The sequence below is a fragment of the Ammospiza nelsoni genome, chromosome 7 (genome assembly GCF_027579445.1).
Source record: "Ammospiza nelsoni isolate bAmmNel1 chromosome 7, bAmmNel1.pri, whole genome shotgun sequence".
NCBI lineage: Eukaryota > Metazoa > Chordata > Aves > Passeriformes > Passerellidae > Ammospiza > Ammospiza nelsoni.
The window spans coordinates 17,372,249-17,391,659 of NC_080639.1; the positions used below are offsets into that span (position 1 = coordinate 17,372,249).

A 19,411-nucleotide genomic window follows, 5' to 3' on the forward strand; every position below is an offset into this window, starting at 1 on the left:
TTTGCGTAATTGCAAATATAAAAAGTCAATATCTTCTATATTGTTTAACCTGTTGCACTTTTTTTCTCAGAAAAACCCAGCCCACCTGAAAAGCTAGGAGTCACAAACGTCACAAAGGACAGTGTTTCTCTTTCATGGCTAAAACCAGAACATGATGGTGGAAGCAGAATTATTAGCTATCTCCTTGAAGCTCTTGAGAAGGGACAGCAAAAATGGGTTAAGTGTGCAGTTGTAAAGACAACTCATCATGTTGTCCATGGTCTTAAGGAAAACGTTGACTATTTCTTCAGGGTGTCTGCCGAAAACCAAGCTGGTTTAAGTGATCCTAAGGAACTGCTGCTCCCCGTTACAGTTAAAGAACAATTAGGTATGCTTCCTGACATGAGACAAAAGTCACATTCAATTGCATTCATATTTTAAAAGATTGAACATCCTTTTAATGGTTTGGAAATGTTTTCTTTTTCAGAATCTCCTGAGATTGACATGAAGGGCTTCCCTCATAACACTGTATATGTTCGAGCAGGATCAAATCTCAAAGTTGAAATTCCAGTTTCTGGAAAACCAGTGCCAAAGGTGACGCTGTCTAGAGATGGTGTTGCACTGAAACCTACCATGAGATTTCACACAGAAACCACTGCAGAAAGTCTCATCATTAACCTTAAAGAAAGTGTGGCTGCTGATGCTGGCAGATATGACATTACTGCTGCAAACTCAAGTGGCACCACAAAATCATTTGTTAATATTGTTGTGCTGGATAGACCCGGTCCTCCTGTTGGTCCTGTTGTCCTTAGCGATGTCACTGAAGAGAGTGTAACACTCAGATGGCAACCACCAGCTTATGATGGTGGAAGTCAGGTTACCAACTATATCGTACTGAAAAGAGAAACAAGTACTGCTGCTTGGTCTGAAGTGTCTGCCACTGTTGCTAGAACCGTTATCAAAGTTATGAGGCTCACAACAGGAGAAGAGTACCAATTCCGCATCAAAGCTGAGAACCGCTTTGGCATCAGCGATCACATAGACTCCCAGTGTGTGGTTGTCAAGCTTCCTTACAGTGAGTAACATGCTTCTCATGGTATACATTGATGTTTCAGTGCTCTCATGTTGAAAATACAGTTTTGTTAACAATCAATTCTTTTGCTATCATCAGCTACACCGGGCCCTCCTTCTACACCATGGGTCACTAATGTTACCCGAGAGAGTATTACTGTTGGATGGCATGAACCAGTCACTAATGGTGGCAGTGCTATCACTGGATATCACCTGGAAATGAAAGACAGAAATAGCATTTTATGGCAGAAGGCTAACAAGACCCTTATTCGTACCACTCATTTCAAAGTCACCACGATCAGCGCTGGCCTTATCTATGAATTTAGAGTTTATGCAGAAAATGCAGCTGGCATTGGAAAAGCAAGTCGTCCTTCTGATCCAGTCCTTGCAATTGATGCTTGTGGTATGTACTCTCTATGAAATAATGAAACCCAGCAGTTTTGTTCCCCTGTAGTAATCTGTTTTGTACAATAAGACAATATTCAAAATAGCTGTTACTTATTGCCAATATTGTTGTTTCCTTCTGCAGAACCACCAAGAAACGTTCGTGCCTCAGATATTTCCAAGACCTCTATCACTCTCGCCTGGCAGAAGCCAGCATTTGATGGCGGTAGCAAAATCACTGGATACATCGTAGAAAAACGTGATCTTCCAGATGGCAGATGGACAAAAGCTAGCTTCACCAATGTTATTGAGACTCAGTTCACAGTATCTGGCCTGACACAGAATTCCAAGTATGAATTCCGGGTCTTTGCAAAGAATGCTGTCGGTTCCATCAGTAATCCCTCAGATGTTGTGGGTCCTATCACATGTGTTGATACATATGGTAAGTGTTTTGCAATGATATAATCATATAACTTTGGTGTACTAGGACAATGGCTGTGCTGTTTTGTAGAATCATGGTCTTTTAAATATATGGAAGGCTAGTTTAGAGTAATTGATTCAAGAAGCATGACTGTGAGCATTTGGGCATGATAGTAAGGAGCATCTTTGGCTGTATCTCCATTTTTAAAGTCTTCTGGTATCTTTATTCTGTGAGCAAAAGGAGTCTGCCCATGGTTCAAGTGGTTATATTTATTCAGGTAACTGTCTCTTCTTCATAGGATAAGTTCTAACTTATTCTAGGTTTATGATTTAAGTTATATATGCGCTCTTATTTTGATCTGTATTTTTCAAATACCTTTAACTATTAGATTAAATAAGGCAATATTATTTGGGGAATTTATTAAATACAGGGCTACAATAAACATGTTTTTAACTTATTCTTACTTTTTCTTAAGGTGCACCTGAAATCGATGTGCCACCAGAGTATACAGAAGTGGTGAAATACAAAGCAGGAACTTCAGTTAAGCTAAAACTAGGCATCTCAGGCAAGCCTATACCCACAATTGAATGGTTCAAAAATGGCAATGAGGTACTAACCAGTGCACTAGTGTCTTTTGAAAGCACAACAGAATTTGCTTCTATACTCATCAAGGATGCAAATCGACTTGACAGTGGCACCTATGAATTAAAATTGAAGAATGCCATGGGTTCAGCATCAGCCCATATTAGAGTACAGATACTTGGTAAGTCTTGAGATGCACGTGCATTTTACTATTAAACAATAATTCAGCAGTGAATACTTAACATCATCTTTCTTCTGCTTCACAGACAAGCCAGGACCCCCAGGTGGACCTATACAGTTTAAGACAGTCACTGCTGAAAAGATTACAATAATGTGGGACCCACCAGCAGATGATGGCGGTGCACCTATAACACACTACGTTGTTGAAAAGCGGGAAACAAGTCGGGTTGTATGGTCTTTAATTTCTGAAAAACTGGAGGGATGCATCATAACTACAACAAAACTCATCAAAGGAAATGAGTATGTGTTCCGTGTCCGTGGTGTGAACAAGTTTGGAATTGGTGATCCACTGGAATCTGAGCCCGTTATAGCCAAAAATTCATTTGGTGAGAAATAAATTCTATAAAATAACTTATGCAACTGAATTGTTTTGTGTACTGTTTGTAAGTAGCTCTGATTTACTGACATATGATTTTTTATTCAGTCACACCTGGACCACCTAGTACACCAGAAGTTACGAAGATAACCAAGAATTCCATGACTGTTGTCTGGAGTAGGCCCACTGTTGATGGAGGCAGTGAAATATCAGGATATTTTCTGGAGAAACGTGACAAGAAGAGTCTGAGTTGGTTCAAGGTCTCTAAAGAAACCATTCGGGACACCAGACAGAAAGTAACAGGTCTGACTGAAAATAGCGAATATCATTTCCGAGTTTGTGCCGTCAATGCAGCTGGACCAGGTCCCTTCTCTGAGGCTTCTGACTTCTACAAAGCTGCAGATCCTGTTGGTAAGATTCAATGTGCATTTCTTCCAATAGGTTAGAAAGCAATGGAAAATTAGTAGTTAGGCTGGGATTATAGCAACTAATTGAGGGCAGATTTTTCTTCCTCTTACAATTAATGGGATTCTGATTGGTGTTTTTTTTCCCCATAAACTATCATTTACAGATAAGCCAGGCACACCAACAAAGCTGAAAGTTGTGGACACAACCAAGACATCTGTTACCCTTGGCTGGATTAAACCTGCCTATGATGGAGGAAGTCCAATTACCCACTATGTGGTGGAGAAGAGGGAAGGTGAAGAGCAAGAATGGACTGTAGTCAGTACCAAGGGAGAAGTGAGAACAACTGAATATGTTGTATCCCACCTTCAGCCAAGTGTTAATTACTATTTCCGTGTATCTGCTATGAATTGTGCTGGACAAGGAGAGCCTATTGAAATGATGGAACCCATTCAAGCTAAAGATATTCTTGGTACTGTATTTCTTTGTGATTTATCATTTTCCTGTGTGTTTGGGGTTTTTTTAAAACCATTTCTTATTTTACATTCCAAGTATGCATTATTAATTTTTTATTTATTTCCACAGTGGCACCAGAGATTGATCTGGATGTTGCTCTTCGGACATCTATTGTTGCTAAAGCAGGTGAAGATGTGGAAATAACGATTCCATTCAAGGGAAGACCTCCACCAACAGTCACATGGAGAAAGGGGGACAAGAATCTTGGTACTGATGAAAGATATATCATCCAAAACACAGAATCATCTACACTACTTGTTATTCCTCAAGTTACACGAAATGATACAGGAAAATATGTTCTTACAATTGAAAATGGAGTTGGAGAAGCAAAATCATCATTTGTGAATGTAAAAGTACTTGACACACCTTCTGCATGCCAGAAGCTGCAGCTCAAGCATGTTTCTCGTGGCACAGTTACACTGGTCTGGGAGCCACCTCTCATCAATGGTGGTTCTGAAATAACAAATTATGTTGTTGAAAGAAGAGATGCTACAAAGAGGGCCTGGTCAACTGTTACAACAAAATGTTCTCATACCACCTTTAAACTGACTAACCTGTCAGAAAAGACTGCATTCTTTTTCCGTGTTCTTGCTGAAAATGAAATTGGTCTAGGTGAACCCTGTGAGACAACTGAACCAGTGAAAGCTGCCGACGTACCTGGACCTGTAAAAGACCTAGCCATGAAAGACTCTACAAAGAGTTCTGTTAAATTGCAGTGGAGCAAACCTGACTATGATGGTGGTAGCATTATATCAGACTATGTTATTGAAAAGAAACTTCAGGAAGAGAAAGAATGGACATATGCAGGCACAAGCAAGAGCTGTGAATTTGTAGCTGACAAACTTAAAGAGCTCTCTGTCATGGAATTCAGAGTCTTTGCTAAAAACGAAAAAGGCATGAGTGACTCTGTTACTGTTGGACCCATTACTGTGAAAGAACTTATTATAACACCTGAGGCTGACCTTTCTGATATTCCTGGAGGTCAGATTGCAGTAAGAATTGGACATAATCTGCACGTTGAATTGCCCTATAAAGGTAAACCTAATCCATCAATGAGCTGGCTCAAGGACAACCTCCCTCTTAAAGAAACAGAACATCTTCGTTTCAAGAAAACTGAAAACAAGATAAGTTTAAGTATCAAGAATGTGAAAAAGGAGCATGGTGGCAAATATACTTTAATTCTTGATAATGTAGTCTGCAGAAAGTCATTCACAATCACTGTAATCACTCTTGGTCCTCCATCTAAGCCAAAAGCACCTTTAAGAATAGATGAAATCAAAGCAGATAGTGTAGTTTTGTCATGGGAGGCTCCTGATGATGACGGGGGAGGAGAAATTACTGGCTACAGTATTGAGAAGAGAGAAACATCACAAATGAATTGGAAGCTGGTGTGTTCAAGTGCTGCAAGAACAACCTTCAAAGTACCAAACCTTGTTAAAGATACTGAATATCAGTTTAGAGTTCGTGCAGAAAACAGATACGGAGTGAGCCCACCTCTTGTATCAGCGGATGTTGTGGCAAAGCACCAATTTAAACCACCAGGTGCCCCAGGCAAGCCTGTTGTATACAACGTAACTGCTGATGGAATGAGCATTTCTTGGGACGCTCCCGTTTATGATGGCGGTTCGGAGATTATGGGATACCATGTTGAAAAGAAGGAAAGAAACAGTATTTTGTGGCAGAAGGTTAATGTTGCATTAATATCTAACAGAGAATACAGGATTACTGGACTGCTTGAGGGCCTGGATTACCAGTTCCAAGTATATGCTGAAAACGCTGCAGGTCTAAGCCGAGCTAGTGAGCCAAGCAAATATACTTTGGCAGTCTCTCCAGTGGGTAAGTGAATAACTAATCACTCATCCAAGAAAATTCTGTTCTTGTAGATTATTGTGAGCAGTAATAAAAATAAATCTTCATTATTTTCCTTTCAGACCCACCTGGTACTCCTGATTACATTGATGTCACTAGGGAAACCATCACCCTGAAATGGAACCCCCCTCTGCGTGACGGAGGCAGTAAGATTGTGGCTTACAGCATTGAGAAGCGGCAAGGAAGTGCAGACCGTTGGCTCAGGTGTAACTTTACTGATGTCAGTGAGTGCCAGTACACAGTCACGGGGCTCAGTCCAGGTGACCGATATGAATTCAGAGTGCTCGCAAGAAATGCTGTTGGTACCATCAGCCCACCTTCACAGTCTTCAGGCTATATCATGACCAGAGATGAAAATGGTAAGAATTATTTTTGATATGCTTGGGTATTGAAGCCAGATAGCTTCTGGCTGTACTGATGGGAAGTGGGAAGTCAAGGGGCAAAGAACTTGTGACTGAGGTCCTCACAATCAATTCAGAACACTTATGTTCATACTCCAGGGTGGGAGGGTCTAAATTAAAGATCCAAATCTGGCAGACATACATAATCAATTGCTGAAAAGCATAGCACTCTACATTGCTCTTGGATAAGCAGCAGCAGCAAAATTGGAAAGGCACAGACTGTAATACTCCGATGCACAGAATAATTTCAAAATTAAAATGTGCCTCAAGTCACTTGGCATATTAACATCACATATTAACCATACCTTTCACCTTCATATATGTGCATATATATATATGATGCACTTATGGATAGTTACAGGAAAAATAAATTTATCATTCATATAATAACTGCTATTTGGAGAATGACATTCTGTAAGGGAAATAATTTTATATTTCACAGACTTTTATAATTAGTACATTTAGGAGAGTACCATAAAAGTATTTAGCTATATGGAAGTTGATTTATATTTTCCTTTTTTAGTTGCTCCAACAATTGAATTTGGTGCTGAACACTTCGAAGGCCTTACTGTTAAAGCTGGAGAGAGCATTAGACTTAAAGCTCTAATCAGAGGACGTCCAGTACCTAAAGTGACATGGTTTAAGGATGGTAAAGAGATTGATAAAATGATGAGTATAGAAATAACTACAGCTATTGGACATAGTACAATCTTCATTAGAGATGCTGTCCGGGAACATCGTGGAGTGTACACAGTAGAAGCCAAAAATGCATCAGGCACTAAACGAGAAGATATTACCATCAGAGTACAAGGTACCGCACCAAGCACTTTCAGCATGCTTTTTTAAAAATAGTATTTTTTTCTAAGTGCCAGCAAATTATAACTCTGAACCTTTGATATTGCAGACACACCAGGAAAAGTTGGTGGACCAATACGATTCACAAACATCACTGGAGAAAAAGTCACATTATGGTGGGAGCCTCCAGCTAATGATGGCTGTGCTTCTATTTCTCACTACATAATTGAAAAACGTGAAACCAGCAGGATTGCTTGGGCATTAGTTGAAGATAAATGTGAAGCTTGCAGCTATACAGCACTTAAATTAATTAAGGGCAATGAGTATCAGTTCCGTGTCTCTGCAGTGAACAAATTTGGAGTTGGCAGACCATTGGAGTCTGATCCAGTTATTGCACAAATACCTTACAGTAAGTTTCCACCTCCTTCTGCACAAATACCCATGGAATTACCATCTTGTCCTTCTAATGACATTTTTCTTTGTTTTTAGCTCTCCCTGATGCACCAGGAACTCCAGAGCCTACCCATGTAACAGGAGACAGTATCACACTCACATGGGCAAGACCAGAGTCAGATGGTGGAAGCGAGATAAATGAGTACATTCTTGAAAGGAGAGAAAAGAAGAGCATGCGCTGGGTTAAAGTATCCAGCAAGAGGCCCATTACTGAGAACAGATACAGAGTAACTGGCCTTATTGAAGGCAATGAGTATGAGTTCCATGTCATGGCTGAAAACGCTGCAGGGGTTGGACCTCCAAGCGACGTTTCGAAGCTGATTAAATGCAGAGAACCAGTCAGCCCACCAAGTGCTCCTAATGTTGTCAAGGTGACAGACACATCAAAAACTAGTGTAAGCTTAGAGTGGACAAAGCCAGTTTTTGATGGAGGCATGGAAATAATTGGGTACATCATTGAGATGTGCAAGGCTGATCTTGAAGCATGGCAGAAAGTCAATGCAGAGACTGTTATTGCTACTAAATATACTGTTGTTGATTTGGAGGCAGGAGAACACTATAAATTCAGAGTTAGTGCTGTCAATGGTGCTGGCAGAGGAGAAAGTTGCGAAGTTCCTGCTTCAGTCCAAACTGTGGACAGGCTTTCTGCACCTGAACTTGACATTGATGCAAACTTCAAGCAGACTCATATTGTAAGAGCAGGTGCAAGCATTCGTCTGTTTATTGCCTTCTCTGGAAGGCCAGTTCCTACTGCGGTGTGGTCCAAAGCAGATGCTAATCTTAGTTTGCGTGCTGACATTCAAACAACTGATTCATTCAGCACTTTGACTGTAGAGGAATGCAATAGAAATGATGCTGGCAAGTATGTCTTTACTGTGGAAAACAACAGTGGAAGCAAGTCTATTACATTTACTGTCAAGGTTTTGGACACACCTGGTCCACCAGGTCCTATTACCTTTAAAGATGTGACTCGAACATCTATTACTTTAATGTGGGATGCTCCTGTTCTGGACGGAGGTTCTCGTATCCACCACTATGTTGTGGAAAAACGTGAAGCAAGTCGTCGTAGCTGGCAAGTAGTGAGTTCAAAATGCACTCGGCAAATCTTTAAGGTCACAGATCTAGCAGAAGGTATGCCATATTACTACCGAGTATCAGCAGAAAATGAATATGGTGTAGGTGAACCCTGTGAATTAACAGAACCAGTTGTGGCCACAGAAGAACCTGCTCCACCTAAGAGACTAGATATTGTTGATACAACCAAATCTTCTGTAGTTTTAGCTTGGCTTAAACCTGATCATGATGGTGGTAGCCGTATTACTGGATACCTTCTTGAAATGAGACAAAAAGGATCTGACTCCTGGACTGGAGCTGGACAAACCAAGCAACTTACTTTCACCGTTGAAGGCCTTGTGGAGAACACAGAATATGAGTTCCGGGTGAAGGCAAAGAATGATGCTGGCTACAGTGAGCCAAGAGAAGCTTTCTCTTCTGTTATTGTTAAGGAGCCACAGATTGAACCAACAGCAGATCTCAGCGACATAAGCAGACAGCTTATAACATGCAAGGCTGGAAGCACCTTTACTATTGATATACCAATCAGTGGGCGCCCAGCTCCAAAAGTGACTTGGAAACTTGAGGAGATGAGGCTGAAGGAAACTGAAAGAGTGACCATCAAGACAACAAAAGACCGAACCACGCTGACTGTAAAAGACAGTATGAGAGGTGACTCTGGTAAATACTACCTTACACTTGAGAACACTGCTGGTGTGAAAACGTTTACTGTCACAGTGGTAGTCATAGGAAGGCCAGGTCCTGTCACTGGCCCAATTGAAATATCGTCTGTATCTGCTGAGTCCTGTGTGTTGACCTGGAAAGAACCTGAAGACGATGGTGGCAGTGACATTACAAACTACATTGTAGAGAAACGTGAATCTGGCACAACAGCATGGCAGCTGGTGAATTCCAGTGTGAAACGCACACAGATCAAAGTCAGTCATCTCACAAAATATCAAGAGTACAGTTTCCGAGTGAGCTCAGAAAATAGATTTGGTGTCAGCAAGCCAGTTGAATCAAAAACAGTAGTTGCTGAGCATCCATTTGGTAAGTGAAACACTTCTAATTTGTTCTTTTCTTCTGACTAAGGTATTTAGAGTTACTAATATTTTCTTCCCCACCTTTTTCATGTCTAGTCCCACCAAGCCCACCCTCAAGGCCAGAAGTCTATTCTGTGTCTGCAAGTGCCATGGCCATTCGCTGGGAGGAACCCTACCATGATGGCGGCAGCAAAGTCATTGGATATTGGGTGGAAAAGAAGGAGCGCAACACCATCCTTTGGGTGAAGGAGAACAAAGTACCATGCTGTGACTGCAACTATAAAGTCACAGGGTTGGTGGAAGGCCTAGAATATCAATTCAGAACCTATGCTCTAAATGCTGCAGGTGTTAGCAAAGCTAGTGAAGCTTCCAGACCTGTAGTGGCTCAAAATCCAGTTGGTAAGTATTACTTTTAGAGTTATGTTGTTACTTAAGCTAAAATAGGATTGCATTTCTCATTTTTTCTGCTTTATTTCTCCAGATCCACCAGGAAGACCAGAAGTAACAGATGTCACCAGATCCACAGTGTCGCTGAGCTGGTCACCTCCACTTTATGATGGTGGAAGCAAAATAATCGGATATATTGTTGAGCGCAAACCATATAACGAATCTGGTGATGGACGTTGGCTGAAATGCAATTATACCATTGTCTCAGAAAACTTTTTTACTGTGACAGCTCTTAGTGAAGATGAAGCCTATGAATTCCGTGTACTAGCAAAGAATGCTGCTGGTGTGATTAGCAAAGGATCTGAATCAACTGGTGCTGTTATTTGCAAAGATGAATACAGTAAGGAATATTTACTTGGAACATTTAGAAACATGATGTTCTATTTTTAGTACTGTCATGTAATTTTTTTCCAAATCTCTTTTTCCAGCACCACCAAAGGCTGAACTTGATGCCAGACTGCAGGGAGAAGTTCTGAGCATTAGGGCTGGATCAGATCTTGTTCTTGATGCAGCCGTTGGTGGAAAACCAGAACCAAAAGTCTTCTGGTCCAAAGGTGACAGGGAACTGGAGCTATGTGAAAAGATATCTCTGCAATATACCAGCAAACGAGCTATTGCAATTATCAAGTTCTGTGACAGAAGTGATAGTGGAAAATATACCCTGACAGTTAAAAATGCCAGTGGGATGAAACAAATTTCTGTTGTTGTCAAAGTGCTTGGTATGTATCCCGATTAGTATTAATACTTAGTATACTGAAAAAAATCAGCATTCTTTTAAATGAGAAGCTTTTCCTTAGCCACTAATGACAGTATTTGTTTTGATTCCTACACAGATTCACCAGGTCCATGTGCAGGCAAAATCACAGTTAGCAGAGTAACAGAAGAGAAATGTACTCTGGCATGGAACATTCCTGAGGAAGATGGAGGTGCAGAAATCACTCACTACATCATAGAAAGGCGTGAAACCAGCAGACTTCACTGGGTTATTGTTGAGGCTGAATGCCAGACTTTATCAACTGTGGTAACAAAACTTATTAAAAATAATGAATACATTTTCCGTGTGAGAGCTGTCAACAAATATGGACCAGGTGTTCCACTTGAATCAGAAACTGTGATTGCCAGGAATGCTTTCAGTGAGTGTTACTACCTTCCATTCTGCATCAGAATTTGTTGAATAATTCTCATGGATAAACAATATGTTGAACAATCTTTTTTTTTTCTCACCTTTATAAAATAGCTATTCCAACACAGCCTGGTGCTCCTGAAGAAGTGACTGTTGGCAAGGAGCATATCATTATTCAGTGGTCGAAACCAGAATCGGATGGTGGCAGTGAGATTAAGGACTATCTTGTGGACAAACGAGAAAGGAAGAGTCTGCGCTGGACACGAGTGAATAGAGATTATACCATTTATGACACCAGACTGAAAGTCACTGGTCTCATGGAAGGGGGCCAGTACCAGTTCCGTGTCACTGCAGTGAATGCTGCTGGAAACAGTGAACCTAGCGAAGCTTCACAATACATGTTATGTAAAGAACCATCATGTAAGTTTCTATATTTAAAACATGTTTTCATGTTTATTTTTAATAATGGAGCATTAACTCACATTGACACTTTAACTAAGAAACCCATAACCACACATAAACTCACTGAACTATATAGTATTGGAATAACTTAAAAACAGTTACAGTTCATATTAAATGCATTTTGTTTTTTTTCAAAGACACTCCTGCATCACCTTCAGTTCCAAGAGTTGTGGATACTACAATGCACAGCATCAGTTTAGCATGGTCAAAGCCCACATATGATGGTGGTGCTGACCTCTTAGGCTATGTTCTTGAAATGAAAGAAGAAGGTAGTGAACAGTGGTATCGAGCACATACAGCCGCCACTCTGAGGAATGCTGAGTTCACCGTGACTGGTCTTAAAACAAACCAGAAATACCAATTCCGAGTTGCTGCAACAAACGTGAATGGTATGAGTGAATTTAGTGAATCATCAGCAGAAATAGAACCTGTGGAAAGAATAGGTAATTTGAAAACCTAATATATATTTTAAGGAACCTATATTTTCCTTTAGGACTTTTATAAGATTAACTAATTCCATATTTCTTATATCTTTCATCAGAAACACCTGAACTTGAGCTTGCTGATGATCTGAAGAAGACAGTTACAGTCAGAGCTGGTGGTTCCCTGCGCCTAATGGTCTCTGTATCTGGCAGACCTGCTCCTGTAATCACATGGAGCAAGCAGGGTGTTGACCTTGTGAGTCGAGGCATTATTGATACTACAGACAGCTACACTCTGCTTATTGTGGATAAAGTTAATCGGTATGATGCTGGAAAATACATCATTGAGGCTGAAAATCAATCAGGAAAAAAATCTGCAACTATTTCTGTGAAAGTGTATGGTAAGTACTGCTACAGTTGTATATGAGCATTACAGTACTCTGCATGCTCATTGCTCAGAAATAAGTGTCATTCATTTCCAAATACATAATTTCTGGAGCTGTGGTAGTTTATAAATCAAATCCCAGCATTTTTGTTTTATGCAGAAGTAATCATTGACTGTAAAATGAAAGGATCCAAAAAGGGGGAAAAAAAATCTTGTTTGCTTGTTTGTTTTAGACACACCTGGTCCACCATCTGCAGTGAGAGTTAAGGAAGTATCAAAAGATTCTGTGACACTTACTTGGGACATTCCAGTCATTGATGGTGGAGCCCCAGTCAACAATTACATAATTGAGAAACGTGAAGCTTCCATGAGAGCTTACAAGACAGTCACTACCAAATGCAGCAAGACATTTTACAGAGTTGCTGGACTTCTGGAAGGAGCTTTGTATTATTTCAGAGTACTACCAGAAAATATTTACGGCATTGGTGAAGGCTGTGAAACATCTGATGCAGTACTGGTATCTGATGTCCCCATGGTACCACAAAAACTTGAAGTGATTGACACCACTAAATCAACTGTTACACTTGCCTGGGAGAAGCCACTGCATGATGGTGGCAGCAGATTGACTGGCTATGTCATCGAGGCCAGCAAAGCTGGAACAGAAAGATGGTTGAAGGTAGTGACATTGAAGCCTACTGTCTTCGAGCATACCATTATCTCTCTCAATGAAGGTGAACAGTACTTGTTCAGGGTCAGAGCACAGAATCAGAAGGGCGTGTCAGAACCACGTGAGATCGTCACAGCAGTGACAGTTCAAGACCGAAAAGGTAGGTATCTACTGTTGAAAACAATAGGGTCAGGCTTACACCAAAAGAATGTGATAGGTACAAAACAGGTATTTAAAATATCAATTATTTGGTTTCCTTAGTTCTACCAACAATTGACTTCAGTGGAATACCTCAGAAGACAATCCATGTACCTGCTGGCAAGCCCATTGAATTAGCCATTCCAATTGAAGGACGACCACCTCCAACTGCATCTTGGTTCTTTGCTGGTTCTAAACTAAAGGAATCAGAACGCATCAAAATGGAGACTTCTGCCAAAATGGCCAAACTAACTGTGCGTGAGACCACCATACATGACACAGGGGAGTATACACTTGAACTGAAGAACACAACTGGGGCAGTTACTGATGCAGTAAAGGTTATAATCCTTGGTAAGAGTTCATCAAAATAATTGTCCATAACCTTCCTCCATTCAAACTTTTACATGAGAAATATGATTGGTTTTTTGCACCTGTTTTGTAAGCTTCTCTTTTCTTTTTTTCACTTTTTTTCCCTAGACAAGCCTGGACCTCCTATTGGACCTATCAGAATTGATGAAATTGATGCAAATTATGTGACCATCTCATGGGAGCCTCCTGAGCTGGATGGTGGAGCTGCCCTTAGTGGTTATGTGGTAGAACAGCGTGATGCTCACCGTCCTGGATGGCTGCCAGTTTCAGAATCAGTAACCAGGACAACATTTAAGTTCACCAGACTTGTTGAAGGTGCAGAATATGTGTTCCGTGTAGCTGCTACAAACCGCTTTGGAATTGGATCTTACCTGCAGTCTGAAATTATAGAATGCAAGAGCAGAATCCGTAAGTCTTAATTTTTATTCAATGTCTATCTTTAAAATTAAAAATATATATTTAAATTGGCTTATATATCCACAGATATAATAGAATTTTCTAGATGTTGCTACTTCCTTTTGCCAGATAAAATTGTACATTACAATGCACAGTAATCGTGTTATTTTCCAGAGGAAAATATTCCATCCATAAATCTATATAGCTATTATAGATGTACTGCACAGAATATGGATGGTAAACTTGGATTTTCTGCTCAGGTCTACCATCAGTCTTGAAAAAGTTCTCTACCCCATTACAAAACAATAAGTTTTACCTGATTTGTAAATTACTTCAGTACCTACTAATAAAAGTTTGATAAGACATTGATATTACATTGTTATTCACAATATGCCACATCATACTGGTATATAAAGTCGTCTGACACTTTCTTCACTAATTCCATGTCATGTTTTTACAGGTATTCCTGGTCCTCCTGGCACTCCAGAAGTGTTTGATATCTCTCGAGATGGCATGACATTGACTTGGTATCCTCCAGAAGATGACGGTGACTCACAGATTACTGGTTATATTGTGGAACGCAAAGAAGTTAGAGCAGATAGATGGATCCGTGCAAATAAAGTTCCAGTCACCATGACTCGTTACCGTTCCACTGGGTTGGTTGAAGGATTGGAATATGAACACCGGGTCACAGCAATCAATGCCAGAGGCACTGGGAAACCCAGTCGTCCTTCCAAGTCTGCTGTTGCCAGAGATCCAATTGGTAAGTAATTTCCTACAAATATTAAACACATGACGGTAGAAGGGAATGGCATTATGGTAGAATTAATTCTAATTTGGAAAATTTTCTGGGTGTACTAACAAATGAGATTCTGACTGGAGAGAACAAAGAAAATATTAGTGAAAATCTTTCATTCAAAGTCTTCCTTTTAAAATTCACTATAGACTTATTAGAGATTGTAAGTTGAAAGTTAGCATTTATTTCAGTTTTTGAATATTCTTAGAAACAAATCCCACATGCCTATCTGACCTTCTCTTCCAGCTCCTCCAGGTAAACCTCAGAATCCAAGAGTCACTGATACTACAAGAACATCTGTCTCCCTGGCTTGGAGTCCTCCAGAAGATGAAGGTGGTTCTAAAGTTACTGGCTACTTAATTGAGATGCAGAAGGTTGATCAATTTGAATGGACCAAATGCAATACTACACCAACCAAGATTCGGGAATACACCTTGACACATCTTCCTCAAGGTGCAGAGTACAGATTCCGAGTGCTAGCCTGTAATGCTGGCGGGCCAGGAGAACCTGCTGAAGTGCCAGGAACAGTCAAAATTACAGAAATGCTTGGTAAGACATTTCAAGCCTTAGCTATTGTTGAAAGCTGTCCTAAAAATTTTTTTTTGCCTAAAGCAGGTATGATATCATCTGTAGAAGGACATAGCATGACATGTTATTTTTGTTTGCAGAATATCCTGACTATGAACTTGATGAAAAATACCAAGAAGGTCTCATGGTGAGACAAGGAGGAGTAATCAGGCTTACAATACCCATTAAGGGTAAGCCCATCCCAGTATGCAAATGGACAAAAGAAGGACAGGACATCAGCAAGAGGGCCATGATTGCGACTTCTGAGACTCACACAGAACTTGTGATCAAAGATGCAGAAAGAGAAGATTCGGGCACCTATGATTTGGTACTGGAAAACAAGTGCGGCAAAAAAGCTGTGTACATTAAAGTCAGAGTGATTGGCATTCCAAATCCACCAGAAGGACCACTTGAGTATGATGATATACAAGCTCGTTCTGTCAGAGTGAGCTGGAGACCTCCTACAGATGATGGTGGTGCAGATATCCTGGGTTATATTGTTGAGAGAAGAGAAGTACCAAAGACTGCCTGGTACACTGTTGACTCTAGAGTGAAAGGGACATCACTAGTGGTGAAAGGACTCAAAGAAAATGTGGAATATCACTTCCGTGTTTCTGCTGAAAACCATTTTGGTATTAGCAAATCTCTCAAATCTGAAGAACCAGCAGTACCAAAGACACCTCTAAGTAAGTTTTCTTTTCAATTCAAAAAAAAAGAGAAATTAATTACTACATTATGATCTAAAAGTGCGACAATATATGCAGAAATATTAATGCTGTGTCACTGATATTTTTTTTATTGTTATTATTACCATTTTTAACAGATCCGCCAGAGCCTCCAAACAACCCACCTGAAGTCCTTGATGTTACAAAGAGTTCTGTCAACTTGTCCTGGTCCAGACCTAAAGATGATGGTGGTTCTCGTGTAACTGGCTACTATATTGAACGGAAAGAGACGTCTACAGAAAAATGGGTCCGGCATAATAAGACACAGATTACCACTACAATGTACACAGTCACAGGACTTGTTCCAGATGCTGAATATCAATTCCGTGTCATTGCTCAAAATGACATTGGTGAAAGTGAAGCAAGTCCTGCTTCTGAACCAGTTGTATGCAAAGATCCATTTGGTAAGATAATGATTGCATTAACAGATCTTTTGAGGAGCAGCTTAATGACATTTTGAGAAAAACTGATTTTCTGCTTTATTTTAATTTTCAGACAAACCAAGCCAACCTGGAGAAATTGAGATCACTTCTATCTTCAAGGACAGCATTACATTAGAATGGGAACGACCTGAAAGTGATGGTGGCAAAGAGATCCTTGGCTATTGGGTTGAATATCGCCAGTCTGGAGAAAGCACCTGGAAAAAATGCAATAAGGAACGGATCAAGGACAGGCAGTTTACAGTAGGAGGTTTACTAGAGGCCACAGAATATGAATTCCGTGTTTTTGCAGAAAATCAGACTGGCCTCAGCAGACCTCGAAGGACTGCTATGGCAGTGAAAACTAAATTAACATGTAAGCAAAAATACACTGTCACATTTACTGTTGTAATATTGTTGTAATATTGGTACGTCATAAACCATGATGCTGCATTTAAGATGCTTCCTATTTTGTTTTATGTGATATTTGCTAAGATGACTATTCCAAAGGACAGTCTCTCAAGAGGATCAAGTTATAAATGAAAACTAATTTACAGTAATACAGTAATAGAGGCAAATTTCATAGTAATCATCATTGTTTTCTTCTTATTTTCTTTATCACAGCTGGAGAAGCACCTGCCATTAAAAAAGAAATGCAGGATGTTACAACTAAACTGGGTGAGGCAGCTCAGCTGACATGCCAGATTGTTGGGAGACCTTTGCCTGATATTAAATGGTACCGCTTTGGCAAAGAGCTGGTACAAAGCAGAAAATACAAAATGTCGTCTGATGGACGCAATCATACGCTGACAGTAATGACAGATGAACAGGAGGATGAAGGTCTCTACACTTGTATGGCTACCAATGATGTTGGAGAAATTGAAACTAGTGGCAAGCTATTATTGCAGGCTCCTCCTCAGTTCCACCCTGGCTTCCCATTGAAAGAGAAATACTATGCAGGTGCAGGTGGCACCCTCCGCCTTCATGTTGTGTATATTGGCCGGCCAGTACCAGCAATAACTTGGTTCCATGGCAACAAGCCTTTGAGAGGATCAGAAACAATTACTATTGAGAACACAGAACAGTATACTCATCTTGCTATTAAGAATGTCCAGCACAAGACTCACGCTGGGAAGTACAAAGTACAACTCAGTAACACATTTGGAACAGTTGACACTGTACTTAATGTGGAAATACAAGGTAATTAATTTTCTTTTCAGTATTTTGTGGAATATTTTTTTCAAATATTGACTGGAAATACAAATAAAAATTTTGTGCTTTTTCTTGTACAGATAAACCAGATAAACCAGTAGGACCAATTGTTATAGAGTCTATACTGAAGAATTCTGTGGTGATAAGCTGGAAACCACCAGAAGATGATGGAGGTGTTATGATAACCAATTACATCATAGAGAAACGTGAAGCCAAGGAAGGAGCAGAATGGCAACTTGTGTCTTCAAGTATTTCAGGCACAACCTGTAGAATTGTTAACCTAACTGAAAATGCAGGCTATTATTTCCGTGTTTCTGCTCAGAATATGTACGGCATTAGTGAAGCACTGGAGGTCTCATCAGTAGTTTTTATAAAGCCTCCATTCGGTAAGTAGAGCCTAAAATATGAATGCCTTTATGCTCCTGTGTTTTCATTTAAGCCCAGCCCCACACAGCTGTTTGATCACTGCCCCACCTCTTAGATCAGGGGAGAATTAGAAGGGTAAAAGCTGAAAAACTCTTGGGTTGAGATAAAGACAATTTAATAGGAAAAGGGGAAGCTGCTTACACTAGCAATGCAAAACAAGGAATTCATTCCTTGCTTCCCATGTGTTCAGCCATCTCCAGGAGAGCAGGGCCCCCATCACACGTAACACTGGCTTGGGAAGACAAATGCCATCACTTCAAATGTCCCACCCTTCCCCCCTTTTATTACTGAGCATGGTGTCATATATCTTGAATATCCCTTTGGTCAGCTGGGCTCACCTGTCCTGGCTGTGTCTCCTCTCACCTTCCCAGGCACCCCCAACTTCTCACCAGCATGGCAGAGCAAAAAGAAGAAATGGCCTTGTCTCTGTGTAGGCTCTGCTCAGCAATAACAAAAACATCTCTGTATTATCCACCTTGTGTTCAGCACAAATCCAAAACAGCCCCACAGTAGCCATTGTGAAGAAAGTTAACTCTACCCCAGCCAAAACCAGCATACCCTGTAATTAATTAGTAAGGCAAGCTCACTTCAGGTTTTGAACTTTGTTATTCTTTACAGATAAACCAGGACAACCTGGCCAGCCAGTAGCAAGTGCTGTCACAAAGGATTCTTGCGTTGTCTCATGGAAACCACCTGCAAGTGATGGCGGTGCAAAGATTAGAACTTACTATCTTGAGAAGCGTGAGAAAAAACAAAACAAGTGGATTTCTGTAACAACAGATGAAATTCGTGAAACAGTCTACTCTGTGAAAGATCTTATTGAAGGTCTTGAATACGAGTTCCGTGTAAAATGTGAAAATCTTGGTGGTGAAAGTGAGTGGAGTGAGGTATCTGAACCAGTCATTCCAAAATCTGATGTACCAATTAAAGCTCCACATTTCAAGGAAGAACTAAGGAATCTGAATGTGAAATTCCAAGCTAATGCCACATTTGTCTGCAAAGTCACTGGCCATCCTAAGCCAATTGTCAAGTGGTACAGACAGGGCAAAGAAATCATGCCAGATGGGGAAAAGATCAAGATACAGGAATTCAAGGGAGGATATTACCAGCTGGTCATCACAAATGTAACAGATGATGATGCCACGGTATATCAAGTTAGAGCTACCAACCAAGGAGGATCTGTGTCTTGCACTGCCTCTCTGGATGTTGAAGGTGAATGAAGGGTCTTGATAATCAAGACAAATTCATTTTAATTTTGAATATTTAGAC

The 19,411-nt window shown here is 40.3% G+C and overlaps 1 protein-coding gene across 1 annotated transcript in view; it reads left to right on the forward strand.

Moving 5' to 3' along the window:
• The window catches only part of TTN (titin), a 238,152-nt gene that overhangs the window by 209,848 nt on the left and 8,893 nt on the right, over positions 1-19,411 (forward strand). The window contains exons 282-312 of the mRNA XM_059476507.1: positions 71-367; positions 467-1,054; positions 1,151-1,453; positions 1,580-1,876; positions 2,331-2,618; positions 2,704-3,003; positions 3,102-3,404; positions 3,565-3,870; positions 3,984-5,750; positions 5,846-6,142; positions 6,708-6,995; positions 7,089-7,388; positions 7,469-9,535; positions 9,625-9,927; positions 10,010-10,315; positions 10,404-10,694; positions 10,809-11,108; positions 11,213-11,518; positions 11,698-12,003; positions 12,102-12,383; positions 12,601-13,194; positions 13,296-13,583; positions 13,710-14,009; positions 14,458-14,760; positions 15,040-15,342; positions 15,462-16,046; positions 16,184-16,489; positions 16,581-16,880; positions 17,129-17,704; positions 17,797-18,102; positions 18,761-19,354. Of these exons, the coding sequence (XP_059332490.1) occupies positions 71-367; positions 467-1,054; positions 1,151-1,453; positions 1,580-1,876; positions 2,331-2,618; positions 2,704-3,003; positions 3,102-3,404; positions 3,565-3,870; positions 3,984-5,750; positions 5,846-6,142; positions 6,708-6,995; positions 7,089-7,388; positions 7,469-9,535; positions 9,625-9,927; positions 10,010-10,315; positions 10,404-10,694; positions 10,809-11,108; positions 11,213-11,518; positions 11,698-12,003; positions 12,102-12,383; positions 12,601-13,194; positions 13,296-13,583; positions 13,710-14,009; positions 14,458-14,760; positions 15,040-15,342; positions 15,462-16,046; positions 16,184-16,489; positions 16,581-16,880; positions 17,129-17,704; positions 17,797-18,102; positions 18,761-19,354 (13,950 nt within the window). The remainder of the gene's footprint in view (positions 1-70; positions 368-466; positions 1,055-1,150; positions 1,454-1,579; positions 1,877-2,330; positions 2,619-2,703; positions 3,004-3,101; positions 3,405-3,564; positions 3,871-3,983; positions 5,751-5,845; positions 6,143-6,707; positions 6,996-7,088; positions 7,389-7,468; positions 9,536-9,624; positions 9,928-10,009; positions 10,316-10,403; positions 10,695-10,808; positions 11,109-11,212; positions 11,519-11,697; positions 12,004-12,101; positions 12,384-12,600; positions 13,195-13,295; positions 13,584-13,709; positions 14,010-14,457; positions 14,761-15,039; positions 15,343-15,461; positions 16,047-16,183; positions 16,490-16,580; positions 16,881-17,128; positions 17,705-17,796; positions 18,103-18,760; positions 19,355-19,411) is intronic.